We start from the raw sequence: 24,749 nt of genomic DNA, 5'->3' as shown, positions 1-24,749 counted from the left end.
TGATTGTTTTCTTCCTGCATTATTTTTCGGAATGAAGCATTTTCATTTCTTAGAATAGCATCGTCCCAAGAATGCAAGTTTTTGCTGAGATGCTGTTTTTCTAAGTTTCATTTTTCTGAAGTTAAAATGTTCTTCTGTGTAAAAATACACTTTTTTTTTTTTAATTGCAGTGTTACCTGTTTGATTTTTTTTTAAGGTCGCATTGTCCTCTTGAGTTTTATTGGCATGCAAAGATGTTCAGACATACTTAATTGTTGCTGCCAATTTCACTGTGTCAAGTGCTTCTTTAAAAATCAATGGTGAATACTTTCCAGTAATATTATATTCCATTAGACAAAAATCAAATCAGATTTTAGGACTTATGCTGGTTTTTACTGTTTTTATTGTAGCAGTGAGGCACTGCTTTAAGTAGATGAGGGAGGGCACAGGCTGTGTATTCCTCTCATAAACAGAGCGCATGTCCTCATTTATGCCACAGCTCCTTTTTGCCTTTTGGTTCTTTCCCTTGTTAGGCCTTTGTGCTTGCTCTTCCTGCCGCCTGAAATCTTTCTTCTCCAGCTCGTTTCGATAATGTGTTCTTCTCATCCTTGGGACCTGAGCTTCAGAGTCACTTTATCTGAGAAACCTTTTAGGACATTCCATCTCCGTAGAGCCTCCACTGTTTGCTGCAATACCAGTTCCATGTGCTATGTTCTCAGTGTATATGGAAAGTGTAATTTGTCACTTGGTTGTTTATTATGTCTCCCCACTAAAGTATCAACTTCCTGACAGCAGAGACCTTGGAGTTTAGCTCATTCACTGTCATTAAGTCCTCAGTAAGTAGTTTTGCAGTGAATTATACTAAAGTAAAGCTTATTTAACCACAGAGCTTTAAAAGATTATGACCATTTTCATTGAACATATTTCTGCCTACTGAGCCCAGTGCAGCCTTAGGCCGATCCTTGCAGTCGTCTGTGTTTGTACTATGGTCCAGTAAATGTACTATGGTCAGTACTATGCCCTGAAGGTCTTTATGCTGACCTCAGATTATAGAGCCCTTTTAAATACGTATTTTAATAACAGCAATATTATGTGCTCCTTGTTAATAATAAAAGAAAGAGAAAGCCTAAAATGAACAACTACACTCCCTAGTCTTTGCACTCATGTATTTGTATAGTTGGCTGTGGGCAATCACTATTATTTCTTTGGGTTTTCTTCCTCTCGTGGTTTTTTTTTTCCTTCATATATCTAAATGTTATAACAGTATTTCATACAGCATACTTGTCTTGACATTTCTTGCTATGATAGGTAAGGATTTAACTCATTTCTCCCCTTCTTCTTTTATTATTGTAACAATAAATAGCATCCTTTTATTTCTTGTCCACTAACTAGAGATGACATTTCTTGGTTCCCTCATTTGTCATATGAAGATTGGCAAACACACCCTTTCTTGTTCCTTCTTTTCCTTCCCTTTTACCTACCAAATCTTGTTAATTGTATTTTCATGTTTTCAGAGTTGATACCATTTACATTCTATACTATTCAAAATAATTAACCTTTCTCATTTCCAATTAATCAAAATTATGATACATTTTAATTTGCATTTTATTTAGACCTTTTATATTCATTTTCTTATAGTTTTTCCTGGAGCAAATATGTCTTCCATACTATGGTCTTAGTATCTTCCAACTTGTACTGATTCTGATGACTGCTTAGAATCTTTTCATTTTCTTTCTTTATTTATTTTATTTTTTAATTTTATTTTTTTTCAATATATGAAATTTATTGTCAAATTGGTTTCCATACAACACCCAGTGCTCATCCCAAAAGGTGCCCTCCTCAATACCCATCACCCACCCTCCCCTCCCTCTCACCCCCCATCAACCCTCAGTTTGTTCTCAGCTTTTAAGAGTCTCTTATGCTTTGGCTCTCTCCCACTCTAACCTCTTTTTTTTTTTTTTTCCTTCCCCTCCTCCATGGGTTTCTGTTTAAGTTTCTCAGGATCCACATAAGAGTGAAAACATATGGTATCTTTCTCTGTATGGCTTATTTCACTTAGCATCACACTCTCCAGTTCCATCCACGTTGCTACAAAGGGCCATATTTCGTTCTTTCTCATTGCCACGTAGTATTCCATTGTGTATATAAACCACAATTTCTTTATCCATTCATCAGTTGATGGACATTTAGGCTCTTTCCATAATTTGGCTATTGTTGAGAGTGCTGCTATAAACATTGGGGTACAAGTGCCCCTATGCATCAATACTCCTGTATCCCTTAGGTAAATTCCTAGCAGTGCTATTGCTGGGTCATAGAGTAGGTCTATTTTTAATTTTCTGAGGAACCTCCACACTGCTTTCCAGAGCGGCTGCACCAATTTGCATTCCCACCAACAGTGCAAGAGGGTTCCCGTTTCTCCACATCCTCGCCAGCATCTATAGTCTCCTGATTTGTTCATTTTGGCCACTCTGACTGGCGTGAGGTGATATCTGAGTGTGGTTTTGATTTGTATTTCCCTGATAAGGAGCGACGTTGAGCATCTTTTCATGTGCCTGTTGGCCATCTGGATGTCTTCCTTAGAGATGTGTCTATTCATGTTTTCTGCCCATTTCTTCACTGAATCTTTTCATTTTAAAGTCCAATTAAATTTCAGTTCTAATTTGTACTTCATAGTTTCTTAGTTGGATAACAGCTTTCTTAGACATCTTCTACCCTTCCTACCTTAACCATAATTCTGGTTGCCCTTTTCCGTTTCTTACAGTATTCCTATCATACTCTTAAGTTTTCTTATTTTTTCATTCATATTCCCTTTCTACCATTTACACCCTAAGTCAATTTCATGTTTTTTACATCTCTGAGAACATGTTTATTTCAAACTTAAAATTGGTTTGATATAGAATTATACATTGAAAATAACATGCTCTCAACACTGAAGGAATTGTTCCATTATCTGCCAATATCTAGTGCTGCTAAATACTAGTCCAAGCCCAGTCAATCTCATTGTTTGTCATTGTTGCATTTTTTTTTTTTGTCAGACATTCTTTTTATCTATAATGATCTAAAAAAACACAGTATGTCTGGGTGTCTGTCTTTTCCCATTCCTCTTATGCAGAACCTAGGAAGTAATTTTAAGTGTGGAGACTTAGTCTCCCTTAATTGTTTTGTGTCTCCAGAAGTATTTCCTCCATGCTCGCTTCTTTTTCTAGGTCTCCTCTGAAAGTTGAAATTTGGGGGTTATATCTCTGGGTCCCTTCCTCTTTTCTTTTTCCAAATGTAGTCCACCTGTGAATTTTTTGTTTTTTGAATTTTATTTAACTCTATCTTCTTACGTTGGTATTTAATTTGAACAGTCATATGTTAAATTTTAAATGCTGACCTTTACTTTCTTTGTTCATTTTCTGTTATACCATTCTGTGTGTGTGTGTGTGTGTGTGTGTGTGTGTGTGTGTGTGTGTGTGTTTGTTGAATACTATTGGAAGAAGCAGTCTGTCAGGGGCCCTGAGGATCCCTGCATGTTTTTACCGGTTATGCCAAGAAGGCATAGGCTTGGCTGCTCTTTTCCTGGACATGTACAGTGAGAAGCCTTAAGGAAGGAAATAACGTCTTCCACTGAACAAAGCACATTTATTTCATTTATTATAAAAACACTAAGTGCCTCAAACTGGTTCCTCTCCTGTAACACAGTTAACTGTGTGCTGGCATTCATGAGGGACCCTTTGTGTCACTGGTAAGATTTGGGGGCAAGAGGAACTGATGCTAACAAACACGAAGTAATAAAGTCCTTTGTCTCTGACCCCGCTGTCTCATCTTTTCTGCCAGCATCCATGAAACGGTAACAGGGTAGCTTGTTAGCTTGTACATAAGACAGTTTCTTCTGGAATCTGTTTTGTTTTTTAAATCATGTCAGGTTTTCCTCAAATACAAGGTGATTTTTTTTTTTTTTTCCTTTCGCCGTAGAAAGACTAACATTGGGACTGGTTGGGAGTGGGGCAGAAGTTTGGGTCTTCTGTTCTCTATAAAGAAATTTAATTATCTCTATTTTGAGTTCCATTTCTTACCTCCAGACTCTGCTGCTTCTTAACCCAGCACTTTTCCTAACTCTTTCCTGCACTGCAGTCTCACTTTGTGATTGTACCCTTCTCCATCAAAACTTTGCCACTAGCTTTCTGTTTTCCAGGTACTTCATGAAATCTCTTATCTGCTGCTGACTGTCCTCCAAGTCTTTTATGTTATGATGAGATTGTGCATTTTTATCTCTTCCATTTTGGGGAGAAGAAGATAAACTCCTTTCTTAATTATATGGAAGGAACACACTTTTTTAAAAAAATGCTTTAATGATCCCATGTTGCTTTTTGTTTCTAGACTGTGACTACGTCCTTCTAGTAATACTCCAACTGTACACTTAGATATAAAGCTTTGATATCCGGAAAATCAGCAAAATGTCCAACAGAAATTCAAAATAGGAATGACTGTTATTCATAGAGGAGGGCTTATTTGTGGCATTCGGTTCGGCCACCAGACAAGTTTTTGCTGACTTACAGTAATTTTGAGTGTAATTGCATTTTTAGATAAATGGAATATATAAAGATGCAGTATAACTATATTTACAATTTAAAACATGCCTATGTTTTTGTCTCTTTGTTAAACTGAATTGTTAATATTCTTAAAATCTGCTTTATGTTTTTTACTAAAAGTCATTCGAAGATTTAAATTATATATATATAGGGGATGCCATAAACTCTAGAATAAGAGTTGTCGCTTATTTAAAGGGCCATGCCAGGCTTTCAGTCCACACAGTTTCCATTACAACTACTCAACTGTGTCCTTACACAGCACAGTAGCCGTCATAGCAATGTGTAAATGAGTCATTGTGGCTGTGGTGCAGAAAACCTTTATGGACAACGCAGTATGAATCTTACATAGTTTTCAAATATCCTGGATTGTTTCTTCTATTTTTTTTTTTTTTACAACCATGTAAAAATATAAAAATAATGCTTGCAGTATGTGTAGAAATTAGCCAACCCATGTGTTGGAATTACCTGTTTTACTAACAGCTTTGTTAGTGCTTGAGTGCTGACGTGTTTTTACTCTGCCCCATTATCTTTCTCAGGCAAGCTAATGAAGAATATCAAATACTGGCTAACTCCTGGCGCTATTCTTCTGCTTTCTGTAACAAACTCTTCTTCAGTATGGTGGACTATGATGAGGGGACAGATGTTTTTCAACAGGTAAAAGAGTTGTTTCTTATTTTGCTACTATATATGACAGAGTTGGTTATGGTCGGTACATTTTTGTTTGCCAAGTAAAAATACAATTCGTTGAATAAGTCAATAAATACAATGAGTGGTTGTAATAAATCGTGTGATAGGATTAAAGTAATTTTAGCCAGTATTATCTTTGTCAGTGCACAGTTTTTTCTATTAGTGTGTGTGGTAAACACATGTTAACTTTTTCATTATGGAAGAAATATGTCTTTTCATGTATATAGTGGTAGTTTACATCCATTACCCTTATTTTGATATTTAACTGTATTGGGTTTAGGTGATATTTTGCACCAATTTTTGAAATTTTGTATAAATTCAATGTAATTTTTACTTAACCCTCGCTGCTTCTAGTGTGAAAGATACCGAGAACTTTACATGTAAAGTATTAAATATTTATTTAAAAGTGTTCTCTGTGGTGGACTGAATTGTGTCCCTCCCATAACCCCAAAGTGACTGTATTTGGAGATAGGGCCTTTAAGGAGATAATTAAGGTTAAATGAGATCATAGAATGGGACACTAATTCAATAGGACTGGTGTCCTTATAAGAAGGAAAGACACTAGGAGAATACGTGCACAGAGGAAAGGCCACATAAGGACACTCCAAGAAGATGACTGTCTGCAAAAAAGCAAGAGAGGTCTCTTTAGGAAACAGTTCTGCTGTCTTAATCGTGGTCTTCTAGCCTCCAGAGCTGTAAGAAAACAGATTTCTGTTTTTTAAGCCACTCAGTCCATGGTATTCCATTACGGCAACCCAGGCAGAAGAATACATTCTCATTTACATAGTCTTCTCTGTGAGCAAGGTAATGAATTGTTGCGAAGGATGCTAGTGGTCATGACTTTTGTCATGGTTGTGTCATCATCTTTCCTAAACTCATGTTCCAAGCACTCTTTGAAATGCTTAATATGTATTCTTTCATTTAGTTTCACAATGATCCAATGAGAAAAATACTGTGGTCTCCATTTCACAAATAAGGAAGTTAAGGTATGGGGAGGTTGCTTAGCTAAGTTTACAAATTTAGTATCATTTAGGGGTAGAAGTTGAGCTCAGCAGTCTGGCTCCCAGGGCTCTAGTTCTTAATTATGCTGTTATCCTGCGCTTATTAATATGTTTATATTTATACCGCATGATCAGTGCCTTTCAAATGTAAAACTTATGTTAGTACCTGGCATTGACTAGTTTGGTCTATTTTATTTTTCTCATATGTGACATTCTTTGGCTTAATACTTTACCAGGTCATAGAAAAGCACTTAGTTTTGTAAAGAATCTAGATCACTAATTATAAATGGGCCATTAGTAAGTAGTTTTGCTTGTTTGCTTCCAGATTGATTATTCATTCCTCTTTGTCAGTTTCCAGTTGAATGAGAGAAATTCTCTCTTTACTTTCAAAACCCTTTATTCTTGGTCATTCCTGTCAGGTTTCCTTACTTATTTTTCCCCTATAAATTTATTTTGCTTTTGGGATGTTTCTTTTTGTTCACGTGTTCAGCAGATATTATTGACTGTCTACAGAGCAATGGATGCGAGAGAAACACACACATAGCTCTTACCCATAAAGAGATTATGGATCAGAGAGCTGATAATAATAGTAATAATATAATAATAAAAACATATAGAGGCACCTGGGTGACTCAGCTGGTTAAGTATCTAACTCTTGATTTCAGCTCAGGTCATGATCTCACTGTTTGTGAGTTCGAGTCCCATGTCGGGCTCTGCTCTGACAGTATGGAGCTTGCTTGGGATTCTCTCTCCCTCCGCCCCTCCTCTGCTCGCTTGCGCGCTCTCTCTCTCTCTCTCAAAATAAATAAATAAACGTTAAAAAATGCATATGTACAGATCTTCTTCAACTTATGATGGGGTTATGTCCCAATAAACGCATTATAAGTTGAAAATATTACAAGTAAAAAATGCATTTAATACACTTAACTACTGAACCTTATAGTTTAGCCTTACCTTAAATGTGGTCAGAGCACTTACATTAGTCTACAGTTGGACAAAATCAGTTAACACAGTCTGTTTCCTATTAAAGTGTTGAATATCTTTGTAATTTATTGAATATGGTAGTGAAAGTGAAAATCAGAATGGTTATATGGATACCGAATGGTTGTCACTGTATCAGTTGTTTACCCTCATGATTGCATGGCTGACTGAGGGCTGTGACTCACCGCCCTTGTCCAGGATCAGGAGCTAGTATTGTATTGCATATTACTAGCCCACAAAAAGATCCAAGCTCAAAATTTGAAGTACAGTTTCTAATGAGTGTGTATTACTTTGGTACCATTGTAAGGTCCAAAAATTATAAAGTTGAACCATCGTTAGTCAGGGACCATCTGTAATTTCAAATAACATTAATGTTATTTACAGGTCTCCGTAGAATCTCAGGAGAATTGACCTTAGAGATATTCAGTTGAAGTGCTGTTCATTATTAGGAAATAGTTGTCCAGGTCTGATCTGATGGCTAGAGCAGAGGCTTCAAGCCCAAACATCTACTCTGGCCAAGTTTGTAAATTAAATGAAGAAATCAGATTGGATTAGCTTAATTTCATTGTGGTATGTTTATTTACATATATTCTTGATATATTGAACACATTCGTTCTTGACTTGCTTAATTATTTATGTTTTCTCCTATTAAAACAAAGTCTTGGTCTTTTTTTTTTTTAATCTTTGATGGAAATACTATTTCATTTTTCTCCTAACTACTGTAAGAAATAAAGCCAGTAAAACACAATGGAACTAACCATTGGTCTCATTGTTGAGGAAACAATATGGTGTGGATGAGGACTACAGCAAAGTGGAGAGGATAAACTTGATCTCAGTGAGAGAGATAGAGCTCATTTGAGCTCTGTTGAGCAAATGCAGGCCACATGTAGCTGGAGCTGTTTTTCCAAGAAGGAATCCAAATATGAATTTTTATAAAGTTTGGCATAGATAGGAAAATTGACATAAAGATTGTGTTTAATTGAAAAATTTCCTCAGGTTAATTTTTTTTCAGCTGAATTCTGACTATAGACAACTGCTTTGTCTTTTCTAAACCTAGCCCCTTGCTTAGCAGTAAGAGTTATTTTAAAACGCATAAAAGTTGTGACAGTTAACGATTTTTATGGGAAACTTTAATCTAAAAAATACGGAAGTGCACATTTTGCTTTACTGAGAACTACTAAAAGATTTTCAGTGCCATGTTTCTTTTCTTACTAACTGTTGAACCACATTTTGTTGAAGTGCTCTTTCTAAAGTGACATTTTAAAACACTGTGCTGTCTGAAGATAATATTATCATGAGTGCTAAAACTTGGCAATTCCCGGCCTACTGGGGACTTGTTGGGAAAGTAACGTCAGCTCTATGGGATTTCTGTGTAATGCTTGTGGGTACGAGACTGATGACAGACCAGCCAGTTAACGATGACGATGTGTTACAAGCCCCTGTGGACCAGCAATAAGATTTGTGTTGTGTTCTGCTTTGTAGCCTTGGGAAATTTGTACATTTTAATGAAGGTGAAAGCTTTGAATTATATGCTCTTTTTAAACTCTAAAGTGTTTAGATATTCAACTTTATTAGGAATTTTCTGATTGTTCCAAGTACAGAGACTTTTTACTTGGAATCTGTTATTTACATGTTGGCTGTCGCTCTCTCTTGTGTACCCATCACGGAAACGCACATAAACACGTCTGGAGTGGGAAAAATCACAGAGAAGAAAGCAACTGGTGACTGTCTTGTGCTTTTTAACCAGTGTTACTAACATCCGTAACATGCAGGCCCACTGCTGGTACTGCTGATTCGTTACTTTGATGTCAGCTGCCATGACAGTTTTTGCTTTTTCTTTCTCCGTATGGGGAAATGCTGAGCTATATGGCCAAAGAAGGCCAAAAGTCTCTTGGCCTTCTATTTGAGACATTTTTCATAATTCCTGAGCAGTGAGAATTTAATTGACATAATTGTTATAGCTTGTTACTCAATGCAAATTAACCTGCATTTGTTTTAGATACCATATTCTTAATAAGCACCATTTATATTAAGGTAGTGTTCTGTTCAGTACAGTTTTCGAATGGAATTACCTGTAGAAAACAATTGGGAGATATAACCATTTTAAGACAGTTGAATTAACAGAGAAGTTGAATAGAAGAAGACTGTCATTGTGGATTTCTCCTGTAGTCTGGTAAATTTAAGCTGTTTGGAACAAAAATCTTAGTTTCTTATACCATCATTTTTAAAAAGTCTTTAAATTTTAATAATTTAATAATTTGACATTAATTCTATTATGCATTTATATTTTTCATCAAATGCCAGTATTTTTCTTTAATAAACTGGGTAAGTGAAATAGTACGATAAGTGTGCAGGTTCAGAGAACTTAGCCGAAGTCACAAGTTCTTTTTCAGTCAGTAGCACATTACAGTGAGTAAGCACAGCAATTAAACTCTGGAAAGCCACTTGGATCTTCAGAATAAATGCTCTTTCCAAAACTCATGCAGAAAAAATAACCCATAAAATGTTCGATTAATGATATGTAAAGATTGTTGGGATATTATATTTAGTATTTTTTATCTGATGTTTTTCAGCTCAACATGAACTCTGCTCCCACGTTCATGCATTTTCCTCCAAAAGGGAGACCCAAGAGAGCTGATACTTTTGACCTTCAAAGAATTGGATTTGCAGCTGAACAACTAGCAAAGTGGATTGCTGACAGAACGGATGTTCATGTATGTTTTTATTCCCTGCAGTTTTAATAAGAGGCTAATTAGTTTGCTTTGTTAGAGCACTGTAATAAGGCCACAGGATTTTTAAAATTACGCTGTACAACATTTTTTCTTGCTTAGAGAAAACTGTCTGATAGCTGTAACCTGAACTTTGACTGAGTTAGGTGAATTTAAATGGCCGTTTAGAATAATGGTACACGGATACTTTAAGAACCATTAAAAAGTACATGAGTTAGTCACAAAGTAATTTCAGAGGCTAAAATATATATGGAACATTGTTCAAAGGTATTAAGCAATTCTAATTAAAAAGATGTGTAATTTTTATTTAGCTTTTGGGCAAATAAAAATGATACAATAACTCACTTTTCATGAGCCATGTGAAAAAATACTCATGTATGCTGTTCTTGGGACTGGAATAACTATTTTAAGAGCGTGTGTAATGTCTTTCTTTTAAGTAATGTAACTTTAACAATTCCACGTCTTAACCTAAGGACATAATTAGGGATGATTCAAATACTTAGCCATAGAGACTTTATTTTATTTATTTATTTATTTATTTATTTATTTATTTATTTATGTGTGTATTTTTTAGAAATATTTTAAAAATAACATTCATTGTAGTAGGAAAAAACTGGAAATAAGTTACATACTTAGAGTAGTTGAATGTACTGTAGCATGGACAGCAATGATCTGCAAGTACATATGACATCAAAAGAAGCCCAAAGTGTAGGTTAGAAAAACAGTATTTATAGTATGATCTATAATTTTGTTTTAAACCATAAATAGGAGTGTGGATATGTAGACTGTTTATTTGACCTTATTTTGGTTAACAAACGAAAATCTTGATGGTAGTTAATGTCGATGTGGAGGGCTCAAGGCTGCTTTATTCCCACTTCTCACCAGAATTTGCTAGAGTGAACAATTACAACCAGTACCTTTCTTCTAAAATATGTAACTTTATCATAAGGTGTAAACACATTTATTCTTAGTCAAGATGGGTGTCTCTCATCACTGTTAAAATTATTTACATCATGGGTTTTAATGATATTTTGGCAACTAAACCCATTGTCTTAACTCTTGACATATTTTTTAAATGTTTTGGCAAATATTCAGTTCTGCAACAGTATCATGTAGTTCGTACAAGATACTGAGGGTAATATTGCAAAAGTACTATTAATTCTTTGTAAGAGTTGCTGAATTTTAATCAGAGATGATCCTAACTTGTTGATCATACCTGTATGTTAAGTTACTTGATAAAAATACTTTTGTTAAAAAATCTATTTGAGGGGCACCTGGGTGACTTGGTTAAATGTCCGACTCTTGATTTTGGCTCAGGCTCCTGGTCGTGGGACTGAGTGCCACTTCAGGCTCCTTGCTAAGTGTGGAGCCTGCTTAAGATTCTCTTTCCCTCTCTCTATGCTCCTCCCCTGCTTGCATACATTTGCTCTCTTCTCTCTTCTCTCTCTCTCTCTCTCTCTCTCTCTCTCTCTCTCTCTGTCTCTCTCAAAAAATATATATAGATACACACAATTTTTTTCTGAAGGTGAACTGCATTTCCTGAGAAATAGGTAAGAACAGTACAGATAACACCTTCAAAGATTTACATTGATGCAATATTTTTATTTGAGCGGCTATCCATATTCTGGTCAGTTGACCTAATAATAGCCTACGGTAACATTTTCATGCCTTCAATACAAAAATCCAGTCTAGAATTAGGTATTGCATTTAGTTGTCAGGATTTTTTAGCCTCTTTTAATCCAGAATATTTCCATAGCCTATCTTTGTCTTTTAAATACATTGACATTTTGAATCCTTTTCCATTTTTTAAATAGAATGATCCTCATTTGATATGCCTGATATTTATTTTTTCTGATATTTGTTTATGATTGGATTCTATTTATGCATTCTCAAACACAATACTACATAGGTCATTATTTGTTCTAATGACATCTTTATGCACATGATATCTGTCTGACCCTCAATGATGATGTTTAATTCTGGTCAAGGTGTTTTCCATTTCTCCCCTGTATAATTACTGTTTTCCCCCTTCTCCTTTGTTGTTAGTGAGTTGTCTTAGATTAAAGAAATATCCTGCTCCTCATCAAAATTTTCTGCTGGATCTAGCATCCACTGGTCATATTACTCTGATTCAGATTTTACTGTGATGGTTGCAAAGTGATGATCCAATTCTGCCTGTCCCTCCATATTCCTAGTTGGCCTTCAGCATTCTACTGTGAGCAAGAGACCTCCCCTCCTATCAATCAGTCAGTCAGTCAGTCATTGGTAGGGGCTCATAAGTTGAATTTTTCTACAGTGGTTTATAAGTTATTACTATGCTTAAATGTTTTGGTGCTAAAATTGTTCTAGATTTGACCACTGGGGTCTTCTTATTCTTGCTCTTAGGTCTGTATGACATCTCTCCATCATTTTCTTTTAAGCATTTTCTTACTTTCCTGATGTAACCATATATTTCAGGCTTATCTGCCTAATCTGCCCTATGTGGCACTCAATTAGCCATCTCTCCTCAGAGTGTTCATTTTTTTTAGTGAGAAATGTTATTAGGACCAAGATCTTTATGTAATTTGAAATCATGATTTCATAGAAATGTATTCTACTTTTTAAAAATACTTTTTATGCTTGAGGTGCCTTGGTGGCTCAGTTGGTTGGCGTCCAACTTCGGCTCAGGTCATGCTCTTACGGTTTGTGAGTTCGGGCCCCGCATTGGACTCTTGTGTTGACAGCTCGGAGCCTGGAGCCTGCTTCAGATTCTGTGGTCTCCTCTCTAACCCTCCCCAACTCTCCTTCTCCCTCCCTCCCTCCCTCTCTCTTTCTCTGTCTCTCTCTCAAAACTAAATAATAAACATTAATTTTTTAAAATAGCTTTTATGCTTTAGTGGGCACCATCAAGAAAATGAAAAGACAAGCCACAGAAGGGAAGAAAATATTTGCAAATCATTTTTTGATAAAGGACTTATATAGTATGTATATAGGAATCTTATAACCCAGTAATAAAAAGTCAACCCAATTACAAATGAAAAAGAATCTGAATAGACATTTCTGTGAGGAAAATATGCAAATGGTTAATAAGTACATGAAAAGATGCTCAGCATCTTTAGTCATGAGAAACCTGCAAATCAAACCTTCAGTGAGATAGTGTCTCATACCCACTAGGTTGGCTGGGATCAGTAGTGAGAAAATATATTGGTAAGGAAGTGGAGAAATCCGAATTCTCATTTACCCCTAGTGGGAATGTAAAATGGTGCAGCCACTCTGGAAAACAGTCTGTCAGCTCTTCAAATCAAGAAACATAGCGTTACCATATCACCCAGCAATTGTACTGTTAAGTATGTACCTGAGATAAACGAGAATATGTGCCCACACAAGGTCTTGTCCAAGAATGTTTATGGCAGCATTATTCACAAGAGCCATAAAGTAGTAACAACCCAAATGCCTATCAACTGATAATGGATACCAAGTTTTGTTGTATCTATACAATGGAGTGTTCAGCCATAAAAAAGAATAAAGTACTAAAACATGTCACAAGAAGAACCTTGAAAACATCATGCTAAGTGGAAGAAGCCAGTTGCAGAAGAACACATTTTATATGAAAAATCCAGTATAAGGGAAATCTGTACATGCAGAAAGTAGATTCTTTGTTGCTTAGGTTTAGAGGGTAAGGGGAATAAGAGGGTTTTGCTAAAGGGTTTCCATTTGACCTAATCAGAATATTCTTATACTGACTTTGGTGATGGTTATGCAATCCCTTGAATATACTAAAAACCATTGAATGGTACACTGGGTGAATTTTATGGTATGTGTATTGTATCTTGGTAAAGATGTTAAAAAAAAACCATTTTAAATGTTGAAGATGTTAAAATGCCCCAATTTGGAATAATACATGTATTACACCCGTCTCATCCCTACCCTGTACTAGATGATCCCATCTTCCATAGGTGAAACACAGCAATTCTGGGTTGAATATAAGTCATGTTTGCATGTGTGAACTATATGCATCTAAAGCAAGTCTTTTTACATAGCCACGATGTTGGAAACCATTTGTTTTTGATTTGTAAAGAGTAAAGGGAGTATTAGTTCCACGTGTGAAGAGTAGGGTTTCATCTTCCTAAAGTTTGGTGTTGAACATTGGAAGGAGTAGAATATGGTCAAGATAAAAACACTTTTACTGAAGTACTTTATTCAGCTCATAAAACTTTTGTTGCATGTTTGCAGATTCGAGTCTTTAGACCACCCAACTACTCCGGCACCATTGCTTTGGCCCTGTTAGTGTCTCTTGTTGGCGGTTTGCTCTATTTAAGAAGAAACAACTTGGAATTCATCTATAACAAGACTGGTTGGGCCATGGTGTCTCTGGTATGTTGTTACACTATGCTTTTCCCCTTTATTTCTTTGTATAATATTGGAAGTTGTATGGTTGTTGGTATTCAACAAAGGTGTTAAAATAATTCAGTAAGGAAGAAACAGTCTTTTCTTACTGGAAACTTATGCTGGAACAGTGAAATATCCTCATGTGAATAACGAACCACAAGTTTTAGCTCACACCACATATAAATTTACTCAAAATGGATTATGGTTCACCATATGTAAAAGCTAAAATGATAGGTCTTCCAGAAGAACACAAAATCTTTATGACACAAAAAGCACGGACCATGAAAGAAAAAATAGTAAATAGCACTTAGTGATGATTTAAAAGTTTGCTCTTCAAAAGATACTGGTAACAGAATGAAAAGACAGTCCATAGACTCAGAGAACACATTTGGAAACTATATGTGTATGGGACATGTATCTGGAATATGTAAAGAATTATTGCTACCCAGAAGACAGAATCATGGTTTTAAAAAATAAGACAATCTATTTATAGGCAAGATGGCATATATACATGCTAACCTTTCTCTCCCACTGAAGAACTATAAACCTGGAGAGAATGCAAAGCTCATCAGGTATTTGGTGTTCCTAAAAAGTAAATGTTAGCAAGTAGATCAGGTAAGAATGCCAGTATTCAAGATGACAATTAGTTAAATAAAAAATTATCAATCTTCCTTTTTTTTTTTTTTTTCCTTGAGTTGAATTGGGGCAGTTTGGAAGAGACATATATGTAGGAGATACTTCTAGTAGATTCTTGTTTTTTTGTTGTTGTTTATTTTATTATTTTTCTATTGCTCCCCAGTTGTCAGGCAATCCTGTGGCAGGACAGTAGGGGCAATGAAAGCAGTTGGCAGTGGGAAACTATAGAAGCCAAACTGTTTTTTTTATTTAAAAAAAAAATTTTTTTTAACGTTTTATTTATTTTTGAGACAGGGAGAGACAGAGCACGAACGGGGGAGGGTCAGAGAGAGGGAGACACAGAATCCGAAGCAGGCTCCAGGCTCAGAGCTGTCAGCACAGAGCCCGACGCGGGGCTCGAACTCACGGACTGTGAGATCATGACCTGAGCCGAAGTCGGCCACTTAACCGACTGAGCCACCCAGGCGCCCCAGAAGCCAAACTCTTAATGAGAGGAAACTTTCTCAGTCTATCAAAATTTACAGAACTGTACACCAAAGAATAAAAAGTCCGTTTTATTGTTTAATAATTCAGAAAATAAATAGGCAAAAGATTTGAAGTGATGCTTGACTGAAGAGACGAGAAAAAGGGCAGAGAAGCACATCAGTTCAACATGCCAATTAAATGGTAGTGAACCTGTATCTTCTGGCTCCGATGTTCTTTTGGTCCAATAAAAGTTTGAATTTTGTATACTGATACATATCCCGTAAGCCACCTAAAGCAAAGTGATAGGACCCTGTTAAAGAAAATATTGAACTTAGAAGCCTCTAAGTTAGGGTTATTTATTGATTGATTAATTAATTGTTTGGTTGATGGACTTGTAGGCAGAATTCCCATGTTCTGCACTGTGGGGATAAATAAATTGAGAAAGAGGTTATAGTCTTCCCATTGCTGACTGCTGACTAGCCATCCTAATCTCTCCTCAATTTGAGACATTATGAAGAGATTAAAAGCTTGAAGGATATGAAAGGCCCTTGTGGGGTCCTCTGTAGAGACCAACATGTCAATGTTGTAAAATAAGGGTGTGCAATTGGAAAAAAAGGGGAAGGTGGCTTGGTTAAACATGTAGCACAAATACACCCTTTCAGAAAATTGCTGTATTGAGACCCCACGCTGCTGAGTAAAAACACTGTATAAATCTAGAAACAAAGTAGACTTTTTGTTTGTTTGTTTCTTTGCCACCTACAAGGACAGTACTTCCCTGCCCCACCCCCAGCTTTACTGAGGTACAACTGACATATAACACTGTGTGAAAGCTGAGGGTATACGACTCGATTTGATACCTGTATATATTGCAAAATGATTACCATAATAAGGTTAATACTTCTATCACCTCGGATAATTTACCTTTGTGTGTGTGTGTGTGTGGTGAGGACATTTAAGATTTTACTCTCTTAGAAATTAACTATAGTCACAGTGCTATAAATGACAATCCTGGAACTTACACATTTTATAACTGGAAATTTGTACCCTTTGACGAACATCTCCCTGTTTTCCCCACCCTACAGCCCTTGGAAATCACCATTCTACTCTCCCTTTCTTAAGATTCCACATACAAGGGAGATCATACACTATTAGCCTTTCTCTGTCTGTGTTATTTCACTTGGCGTTGCGTTCTCCAAGGCCATCTCTGTGTTGCAAATGGCATGATTTTTTTTTTAATGGCTGAAATGTGGGGTTTGTGTGTGTGTGTGTGCGTGCATGTGTATACACACACATACATATTTGTATATATGTGATTAATAGTTAATCTAACAATGAACACTTAAGTTGTTTCTGTGTCTTGACTGTTGTGTATAATGATGCAGTGAAAACGGGGATGCAGATCTCTCTTCGAGATAAAAATGTGGTTGCCTTCAGAAATACACCAAGAAGTGAGGTTGCTAGATCACATGGTAGTTGTATTTTTAAGTTTTTTAAGTTTAACCTCCACACTGTTTTCCATAGTGGCTGTATTTTTTACAGTCCCACCAACAGTATATAAGAATTCCTTTTTCTTCATCCCTGCCAACACTTGTTACCTCTTATCTTTTTGATAATTAATAGGTATTAGATGTTACTTCATTGTGGTTGTGATTTTCCTTTCTAGGATGATTAGTGACTTTTGAGCCTCTTTTTACGTACCTGTTGGCCATTTTTAGGTCTTCTTTGGAAAATACCTATGCGGGTTTTGTGCCTGCTTTTTAACTGGATTTTGGTTTTAGTTGTGTGACTTTCTTATACATTTTGAACTTAACTCCTTATCCAATATATACTTTGAAAATATTTTCTCCTATTCTGTAAGTTGCCTTTTCATTTTGTTGATTGTTACCATTGCTTTGCAAAAGCTTTTTAGTGTAATGTATTCCCATTTGTTTATTTTTGCTATTGGTGTCATATTCAAAATATTGTCAAGACCAACGTTAAGGAGGTTTTTTCATATATTTTTTTTCTAGGAGTTTTATAGTTTTGTGTCTTAGGTTTATGTCTTTAACCCATTTCAGTTAAGTTTTGTGAGTGGCATAAGACAGGAATCCATTTTCATTCGCTTAAGTGTGAATATCCACTTTTCCCAGGACTTTTTGTTGAAGACACTATGCTTTCTCCATTGAGTATTCTTTACTCCTTTGTTAAATACTCATTGACAATGTTTGTCTGAGTTTATTTCTGGGCTTGCAATTCTATTGCAGTGGTCTGTATGTTTTTATGACAGTACCATTCAGTTTTATTATTTTTTTAATTTAAATCTTAACATACAGTGCAATATTGGTTTCAGGAATAGAATACAGTGATTCACCACTTATATACAACACCCAGTGCTCATCACAACAAGTGCCCTCCTTAATACTCCTCACCCATCTAGCCCATCTCCCACCCAACTTCTCCCTCCATCAACTCTGTTTGTTCTCTGTCTTTAAGAGTGTCTTGTGGTTTATTTCCCTCTCTTCTCTTCCACTCACTTTCCCATATGTTCATCTGCTTTGTTTCTTAAATTCTACATATGAGTGAAATCATATGGTATTTGTCTTTCTCTGATTTATTTCACTTAGCGTAGTACATTCTGCCTCCATCCATGTCATTGCAAATGGCAATATTTCCACTCTTTTTGATGGCTCAGTATTATTCCTGTGTGTGTGTGTGTGTGTGTGTGTATGTGTACACTATATATATACTATTTGGTATATACCAAGTATGTGTGTGTGTGTATGTATGTATGTATGTATGTATATATATGTGTGTGTGTGTGTGTATATATATATATATACATCTCCAAACTATACAGAGAGCCCAAATTTCCATTGACTGATGGATATAGTATACATACTACCATCAGTATACCATGGATATATATACACATTACCATCAGTATACCATGTATATACTGTGTGTGTTTGTGTGTGTATGTATGTATGTGTATATATGTATGTATACATATATGCACACACACATACAGACCTACCATCAGTCAGTGGACATTTGGGCTCTCTCCATAGTTTGGCTGTTGTTGATTATGCTGCTGTAAACATTGAGGTGCATGTACACCTTTGATTCTGTATTTTTGTATCCTTTGGGTAAATAATAGTGCATTTGCTGGATTGTAGGGTAGTTCCATTTTTAGTTTTTTGAGGAGCCTCCATACTGTTCTCCAGAGTGTCTGCACCAGTTCCTACCAACAGTGCAAGAGAGTTTCCCATTCTCCACATGTTCGCTTGGTTTCCATTTGTGTGGAATATCTTTTTCCATCCCTTCTCTTTGAAATTATTTGTCTCCTTGATGCTGAAGTGAGTGTCTAGGGGGCAGCATTTAGTTGAGTCTTCTTTTTTTATACCTTTACCCACTCTATACCTTTTGAATTACATTTAAAGTAATTATTGATAGGTAAGGACTTATTAATGGCATCTTAATGGTTTTCTGGCTAGTTTTGTAGTTCCTTCCTGTATAAATTAATGTTTTTTTACAGTCGTTGCTTTGATTCCCTTCTCTTTTTCTTTTGTATGTTTTGTATAATTTTGTTTTGTGGTTACCATGAGGCTCACATAAAACATCTTAAAAATATAATAGTCTATTTTACATTGATAATTTAACTTCAATTGTATACTAAAACTACCTTTTACGTTTCCCCCCACACCCCCACACATATCTTCATTTTTGAGGTCACAGTTTACCTCGTTTTATATTGTTTGTCATAGGTTTTCATAAGTTATTTGTTATTAAATATTTAAGTTATTAACATTTAAGTTATTAACATGCTACCATAATATAGTGTTAGAAAATTATGAATTTGAGTATATATTTACCTGTGCCAGTGCTTGTTTCATCTTGTGTGTTGCTAATAAGTCTGTTAATTTTGGCATTTCTTACAAGGCAGGTCTAGTAGTGATGAACTCCACTCCTTGTTTGGAATTTTTTTATCACTGATTCATTTCTGGAGGACAACCTTACTAAGTAAGATATTCTTGGTTGATAGTTTTTTCCTTTTAGTATTTTTAATATATCATTCTACTCTCTTGTCTTACAAGGTTTCTGATAGCTTAAGGGTGGGTTCACTTGCATGTGATATTTTTTTGTTTCTGTTTTAAAAATTCACCATACTTAATTTTAGACAGTTTTATTATAATGTAATTTGGAGAAGATCATTTAGGGTTGAAATTTTATGAAAACCTATGAGCTTCAAGAACTTGTATTTTCAAACATCTCCCCACATTTGAGGCATTCTCACCCATTATTTCTTTAATCTTTCTGCCCCTTTTTCCCTCTCTTCTCATTCTGAGACTCTAGTAAGACAGGTTTTTTTTCACTCTTTGTCATTTTTTTTGTCATTGTTCTCTCCTGTCTAGATTATTTCAAGTGATCTGTCTTCTACTTTGCGAATTATTTCTGATTGATCCAGTCTACTATTGATATTCTCTATTGCATTTTTCATTTTATATATCCTATTCTGTTTAGTTCTTTCTTATGATTCCTATCTCTGGTAAACTCACTCTGTTCATGTATTGCTTTTCTTACTTTGTTGAATTATCTTTAATGTGTTACTTTGTAGTTCACTGAGTTTTCTTAAAACACATACTTTTAATTCTTTATTGTGCAAATCATAGATCTTCATTTCTTTGTTGGTCAGTTACTGGAAAAATTACAGTTTTCCTTCGGTGGTATCATGTTTCCTTGATTTTTCGTGTCCTTGAAGTTGAAGTCTTCATACTTGAATATTCATCTCTTCTAATCTTTACTGACTGGCTTTCCTTTTAGTTATGTTAGGGAATTCTGAGGCTTTCTTCTATCTTTCTTGTGAACACACCTGCTCTATACTTCTTGGTCCCTCTGAGGTGGGGGGGATTCGGGTTTGTATATCTTCCTCTTGATCCTGCAAAACTAGAATGCTCTAGTTTGTGTCCTTTCTCCTCATGCTGCAGAGTTGGGCTGGCTCTCTGTGTTTGTCCAATTGTTATCTGAAAGGCTTACTTTCACTGCCAGCAGAGTGTGCACAGGGGGATATCCACAGGACAGAGGGTGTGCAGGGGCTGCACGTGGAGCATGAAGGGTGCCTCTGGACCTGCTGGGGGGAATCCACAGGTGCAGTGTCTTCAGCAACTCACTGGCGGGCTTACTGATGGATTCCACGAAGTGGTTATTAGGATCTGCATCCTTTTGATGTGTTCCGTTCCGAGGCCTGGTTGCTGTTCTCCCATCGGTCCACTGCCCCCAACTTGTGCAGTATATGACTCAGTATTCTGGATGGTATAAGATTTGTGTCTCTTCTCAGTGTCCTACATAGCTGGGAAAGCTGGGTGCTCACTAACACACTCTCACTTTCCCCTCTGGGAGAAATCACAGAGAAGTTCTCTCAGGACACTGAGCTGTGCCCCCTGGGCGGAGTGAGCTACGAAATTGAAACCGTTTGTCTTACCCTCTTCAGTGCATCCAGTATTTCATTTTTAGTGTTTTTCCAGTAGTGCTGGCATTTCTCAGTTGGACTCAGCTTCCACAAAGGCACTCTTGTTCATAGGCAATTGTCAAAATCCATGTTTTTTTGGAGAGAGAATGGTAGAATGCTCTTATCCTGCCATGATGATGATATCACACATAATCAAAAATTCTTAAAAAGTCAGTACTGTCAATTTTATTATACAAAAAACAAGTTTCTTGGAAAATATCAACTGAAATTATGTCAGGAAGAAATATAAATTCATAGTATACCAGTAACCATTACATAAGGTGAAGTATTTGCAAATCATCCTTGAAAAATGAAAAAGTCCAGTAGCTTCTAAGTCATTTTTTGGCAAGGATACGTGAAGGAATTATGCCAGTTAGTCAACTTATTCAGAAGAGAGTAAAAGGGAAAACTACCCACCTTCTTTAATGAGGTTCTTGTTTGTATTCTTCGTATGGAAGTGTTTCTTTGGAGCATGATTACAGGTCAGAAAATCTCCACTTACCTCTTGGAAACTAAGCACATGACAGAGAACTAAAAACCTATGTCAAGTTAAATTCCAAGTGACTGGAAGACAGAAAAATCTGATACATTCCAATCTGTCTGCAAATTTTTTCAACAGCTAGTGAGACCACAACCACTATAAGATGCTCTTTTTCATAAGGATCTTTTGTTATTGAGAAGAGCAGAAAGTGCTAAGGGGCATAGTGTTAGTGGCAGATGTCAAAAATTGGCAAGAAATATTTCCCCCCAGAAAATGAGGACCCTGTCCTGGGAAGGAATAGTTGTGATTGGGACCTTACTTCGATACAGAAGGCTTACATGGGGCAGGGGGTAAAAGACAGCTGAGTCAGTGAGTGCTGAGGAACAAAAGGTGGCAGAATTCAAAGTACAGGCAAAGATCCACCCAGTAAAATGAGTGGCTTACCTTGAGATACTGATTGTATTTATTGGTGGCAGTGACTCATGAAGAAATCAAGGGGAGTAAAGATTTAATGGAAGAAGTCCACCTGAGAGATAAAGGAGGTATGGCTACACAGTGGTGTCATATTTTAAAGAAATGGCCAGTTTTCATACAACAAAAAATTGAACCACTGAGCTATGTAGTCTCTTGCTTATAGCCACTTCACTAGTTCAGGAAAAATGGGTGCTGTTCAAATATGAGCAAAATCAGAGCAATATCAACAAAGAATTTAACACATTGTCTCTACATATCTAGTGCAAGGAAATAATTTGCAAATGAGAGCAACTGTTCCTACAGAAAAGTTTTTCCTAGGGAAAACCTACCGGAAAAATTTTCCCAGAAGGTTTAGCGAAATTATAAAAATCACTCCAGTAGGGATAATGAAATACTTGCAGGAAAGACCATAAGGCTAAGTATGAGAATTTAGAGATGGCCAGCAAATAGGAAAGGTGGCATGGCATATGTCAAATCTTGCTTAGGAACATGGAAGCAAGATTTTTTTTCTCTTTAATTTTTTTCCAAATTCAGCTGTATATAAAATAGCAAAAGTCAGGTTGTAGGAATGGGTGGTTAAGCCATAGGGAAAGTAGAAATTAATTGAAAACCATCACAGCAATGGTGTGAAGTAGAAAGAGTGTCACTAATGCCATAGACATTGCTTGATATTCATCATTTATGGTTTTAGAAAGTTAAACTGTAGGGGCGCCTGGGTGGCTCAGTCGGTTAAACGTCCGGCTTCAGCTTAGGTCATGATCTCACAGTCTGTGAGTTCGAGCCCCGCTTCGGGCTCTGTGCTGACAGCTCAGAGCCTGGAGCCTGCTTTGGACTCTATGTCTCCCTCTCTCTCTGCCCCTCCCCTGCTCATGCTTTGTCTCTCTCTGTCTCAAAAATACATAAAAGCATTAAAAAAAAAAAAAGTTAAACTATAAATACAAGTGAACTTTCTTAACTAGGTAAAGGATGTCTTAAAATCTCTAGCAAATATCTTATGTAGTGATACTTTAAAATAAAGCCTATAATTACCTACTATTCATCATTTTATTAGTGGTCTTAGTCAAAGCTTAAGAACAGAAAAAAGAAATGCAGGGAGTAAATAAATCTTGTCATATTTACTTATGACTTTCCACATGGAAAATTCACCATTTATGGAGAACCAATAATACAATTATTACTAGAGTTGGAAGAGTTAATGTCCAATAATCATTAGGAATTTTATACAGGAAGCAATTTGATATATAATTGAAAATAAAATCTTTAACAATAGGAAGAAAAAATGTGTGGTACTTAAATCTAACAAAAGATGTATAAAATTTATGAATAGAGTATCAAAATTGAAACTATATACATGTATATATTTATAGCTAATTATTGCTTTCTGCCTTTTGTCTTCATGTAGTATTCCCTCATCCTTCTATTTTTATTTTCAACAAATTAGTGGTCTTTATGACTGAGTTGGATGCGATAGGACAGATTAAGAAGACCAGGCACATCACCTTATAGCAAACGTCTTCTGCAATAATATCTAGAGTCTAGAAATTCAAACAGAACCCCTGTAACCTTCTAGAACATACTTAAAAATACCTCTATAATAAATGGAGAGAATACAAATGTGGGTTTTTTAAAGTTTAATATTTGGTCACTTTTGATAATTGAGTCATAATGGATGAATTATACTCTAATATAACTGGATACTAGAGATGATCTCAGTCACCTTATTAAGTTTAAAAGTGTTGTGGGTTTTTTGCTCAGGCTAGTTTTCAAGTTGCTTCATTCAGTAAAGCTACCCAGGTTTTTTGATGAAAGTATAGTATGTACTTTTTTCACTGTTATGGTAAAGTTAAAACTTCTTTAGTATTTAGTGTCATACCAAATCTTGTCACTGTTTCAGTCTATCAAAACACTGACGGTCTCTCTGAATTATAGTCAGTTGACAATAGCATGCCTTCATTTTTCTCTCCAGAATTACTGTTAGAAGCTAGTAATAATCATCATTACTATTGATTGAATTTTTCCTTCTTTGGGATATGTTTTATGTACTTATTCCTTACAATAACGATGAAAAGGAATTTACATTCTCCTCCTTGTACAAACAGGGAAACTAAGATTCAGTAAACTCATTTTGCTAGCTCACATAGCTAGAAAATGATTAACTAGGACCTGATCCCACTTGTCTGACTTCAAGTTCTGTATTCTTACCACGTTGCGGGGCGTCTCATAATGTGGGCACATAACTCATGTTGGTTGTTTAAACCAGTGGATGTAGTGAGCCATTATGACTGCAGATAAATGCCTGAGAATATTTATATGGTGCATAAATGTTAAATACTCGAACAGTCAGTTTTCTTGCATCCCCTGCTACATCATGCAGATTTTGCATTTCTGCTTTGAATCCTTGGAAGCTAATTACCTTGGCATAGCAGAAAATAGTCTAACATTCACAAACACATACTTGAGAAGGAATTCTTGGCAAGCATGCATGCTCACCAGTGGAAGCCTTTTAGAAGTCAGTAACAGGCTGCAGAGAACAGACATGTTTTCAAACAGTGTGTTTTAAAACTACTCTGATGATACAATGTTGAATTCAAAAAGCTCCTCTTGAAACTCCCCTTTTTCATTACTATAGAAATATACAAACTTGTGGTCTTTTCTTTAGCTACTGATGGCTTCTGGGAACTAATTTGAATCTTCTTTACCATTTTCTGCCTGATAGCCAGCACTTCCACTGCCAAACTTGACTCTTTATTTTTAAAAAAGGGCTATTTTGAAGGATTTGTTCATTTGTTCATTTCCAATCTTACCCAATTCTTTTTTTTTTTTTAATTTTTTTTAACGTTTCATTTATTTTTGAGACAGAGAGAGACAGAGCATGAACGGGGGAGGGGC

General features: G+C 35.9%; 1 protein-coding gene across 8 annotated transcripts in view; it reads left to right on the top strand.

Annotated features, from left to right (window-relative positions):
* Positions 1 to 24,749, top strand: part of TUSC3 (tumor suppressor candidate 3) — a 305,126-nt gene that overhangs the window by 152,982 nt on the left and 127,395 nt on the right. For all 8 annotated transcript variants that reach the window (XM_058720115.1, XM_058720111.1, XM_058720108.1 and 5 more), the window contains exons 3-5: positions 5,090 to 5,207; positions 9,796 to 9,936; positions 14,164 to 14,304. In XM_058720115.1, the coding sequence (XP_058576098.1) occupies positions 5,090 to 5,207; positions 9,796 to 9,936; positions 14,164 to 14,304 (400 nt within the window). The remainder of the gene's footprint in view (positions 1 to 5,089; positions 5,208 to 9,795; positions 9,937 to 14,163; positions 14,305 to 24,749) is intronic.

The sequence above is a fragment of the Neofelis nebulosa genome, chromosome 3 (assembly GCF_028018385.1).
Source record: "Neofelis nebulosa isolate mNeoNeb1 chromosome 3, mNeoNeb1.pri, whole genome shotgun sequence".
Lineage (NCBI taxonomy): Eukaryota > Metazoa > Chordata > Mammalia > Carnivora > Felidae > Neofelis > Neofelis nebulosa.
The sequence above is the reverse complement of the archived record's forward strand: the minus strand, read 5'-3'. Positions and strand labels throughout refer to the sequence as shown.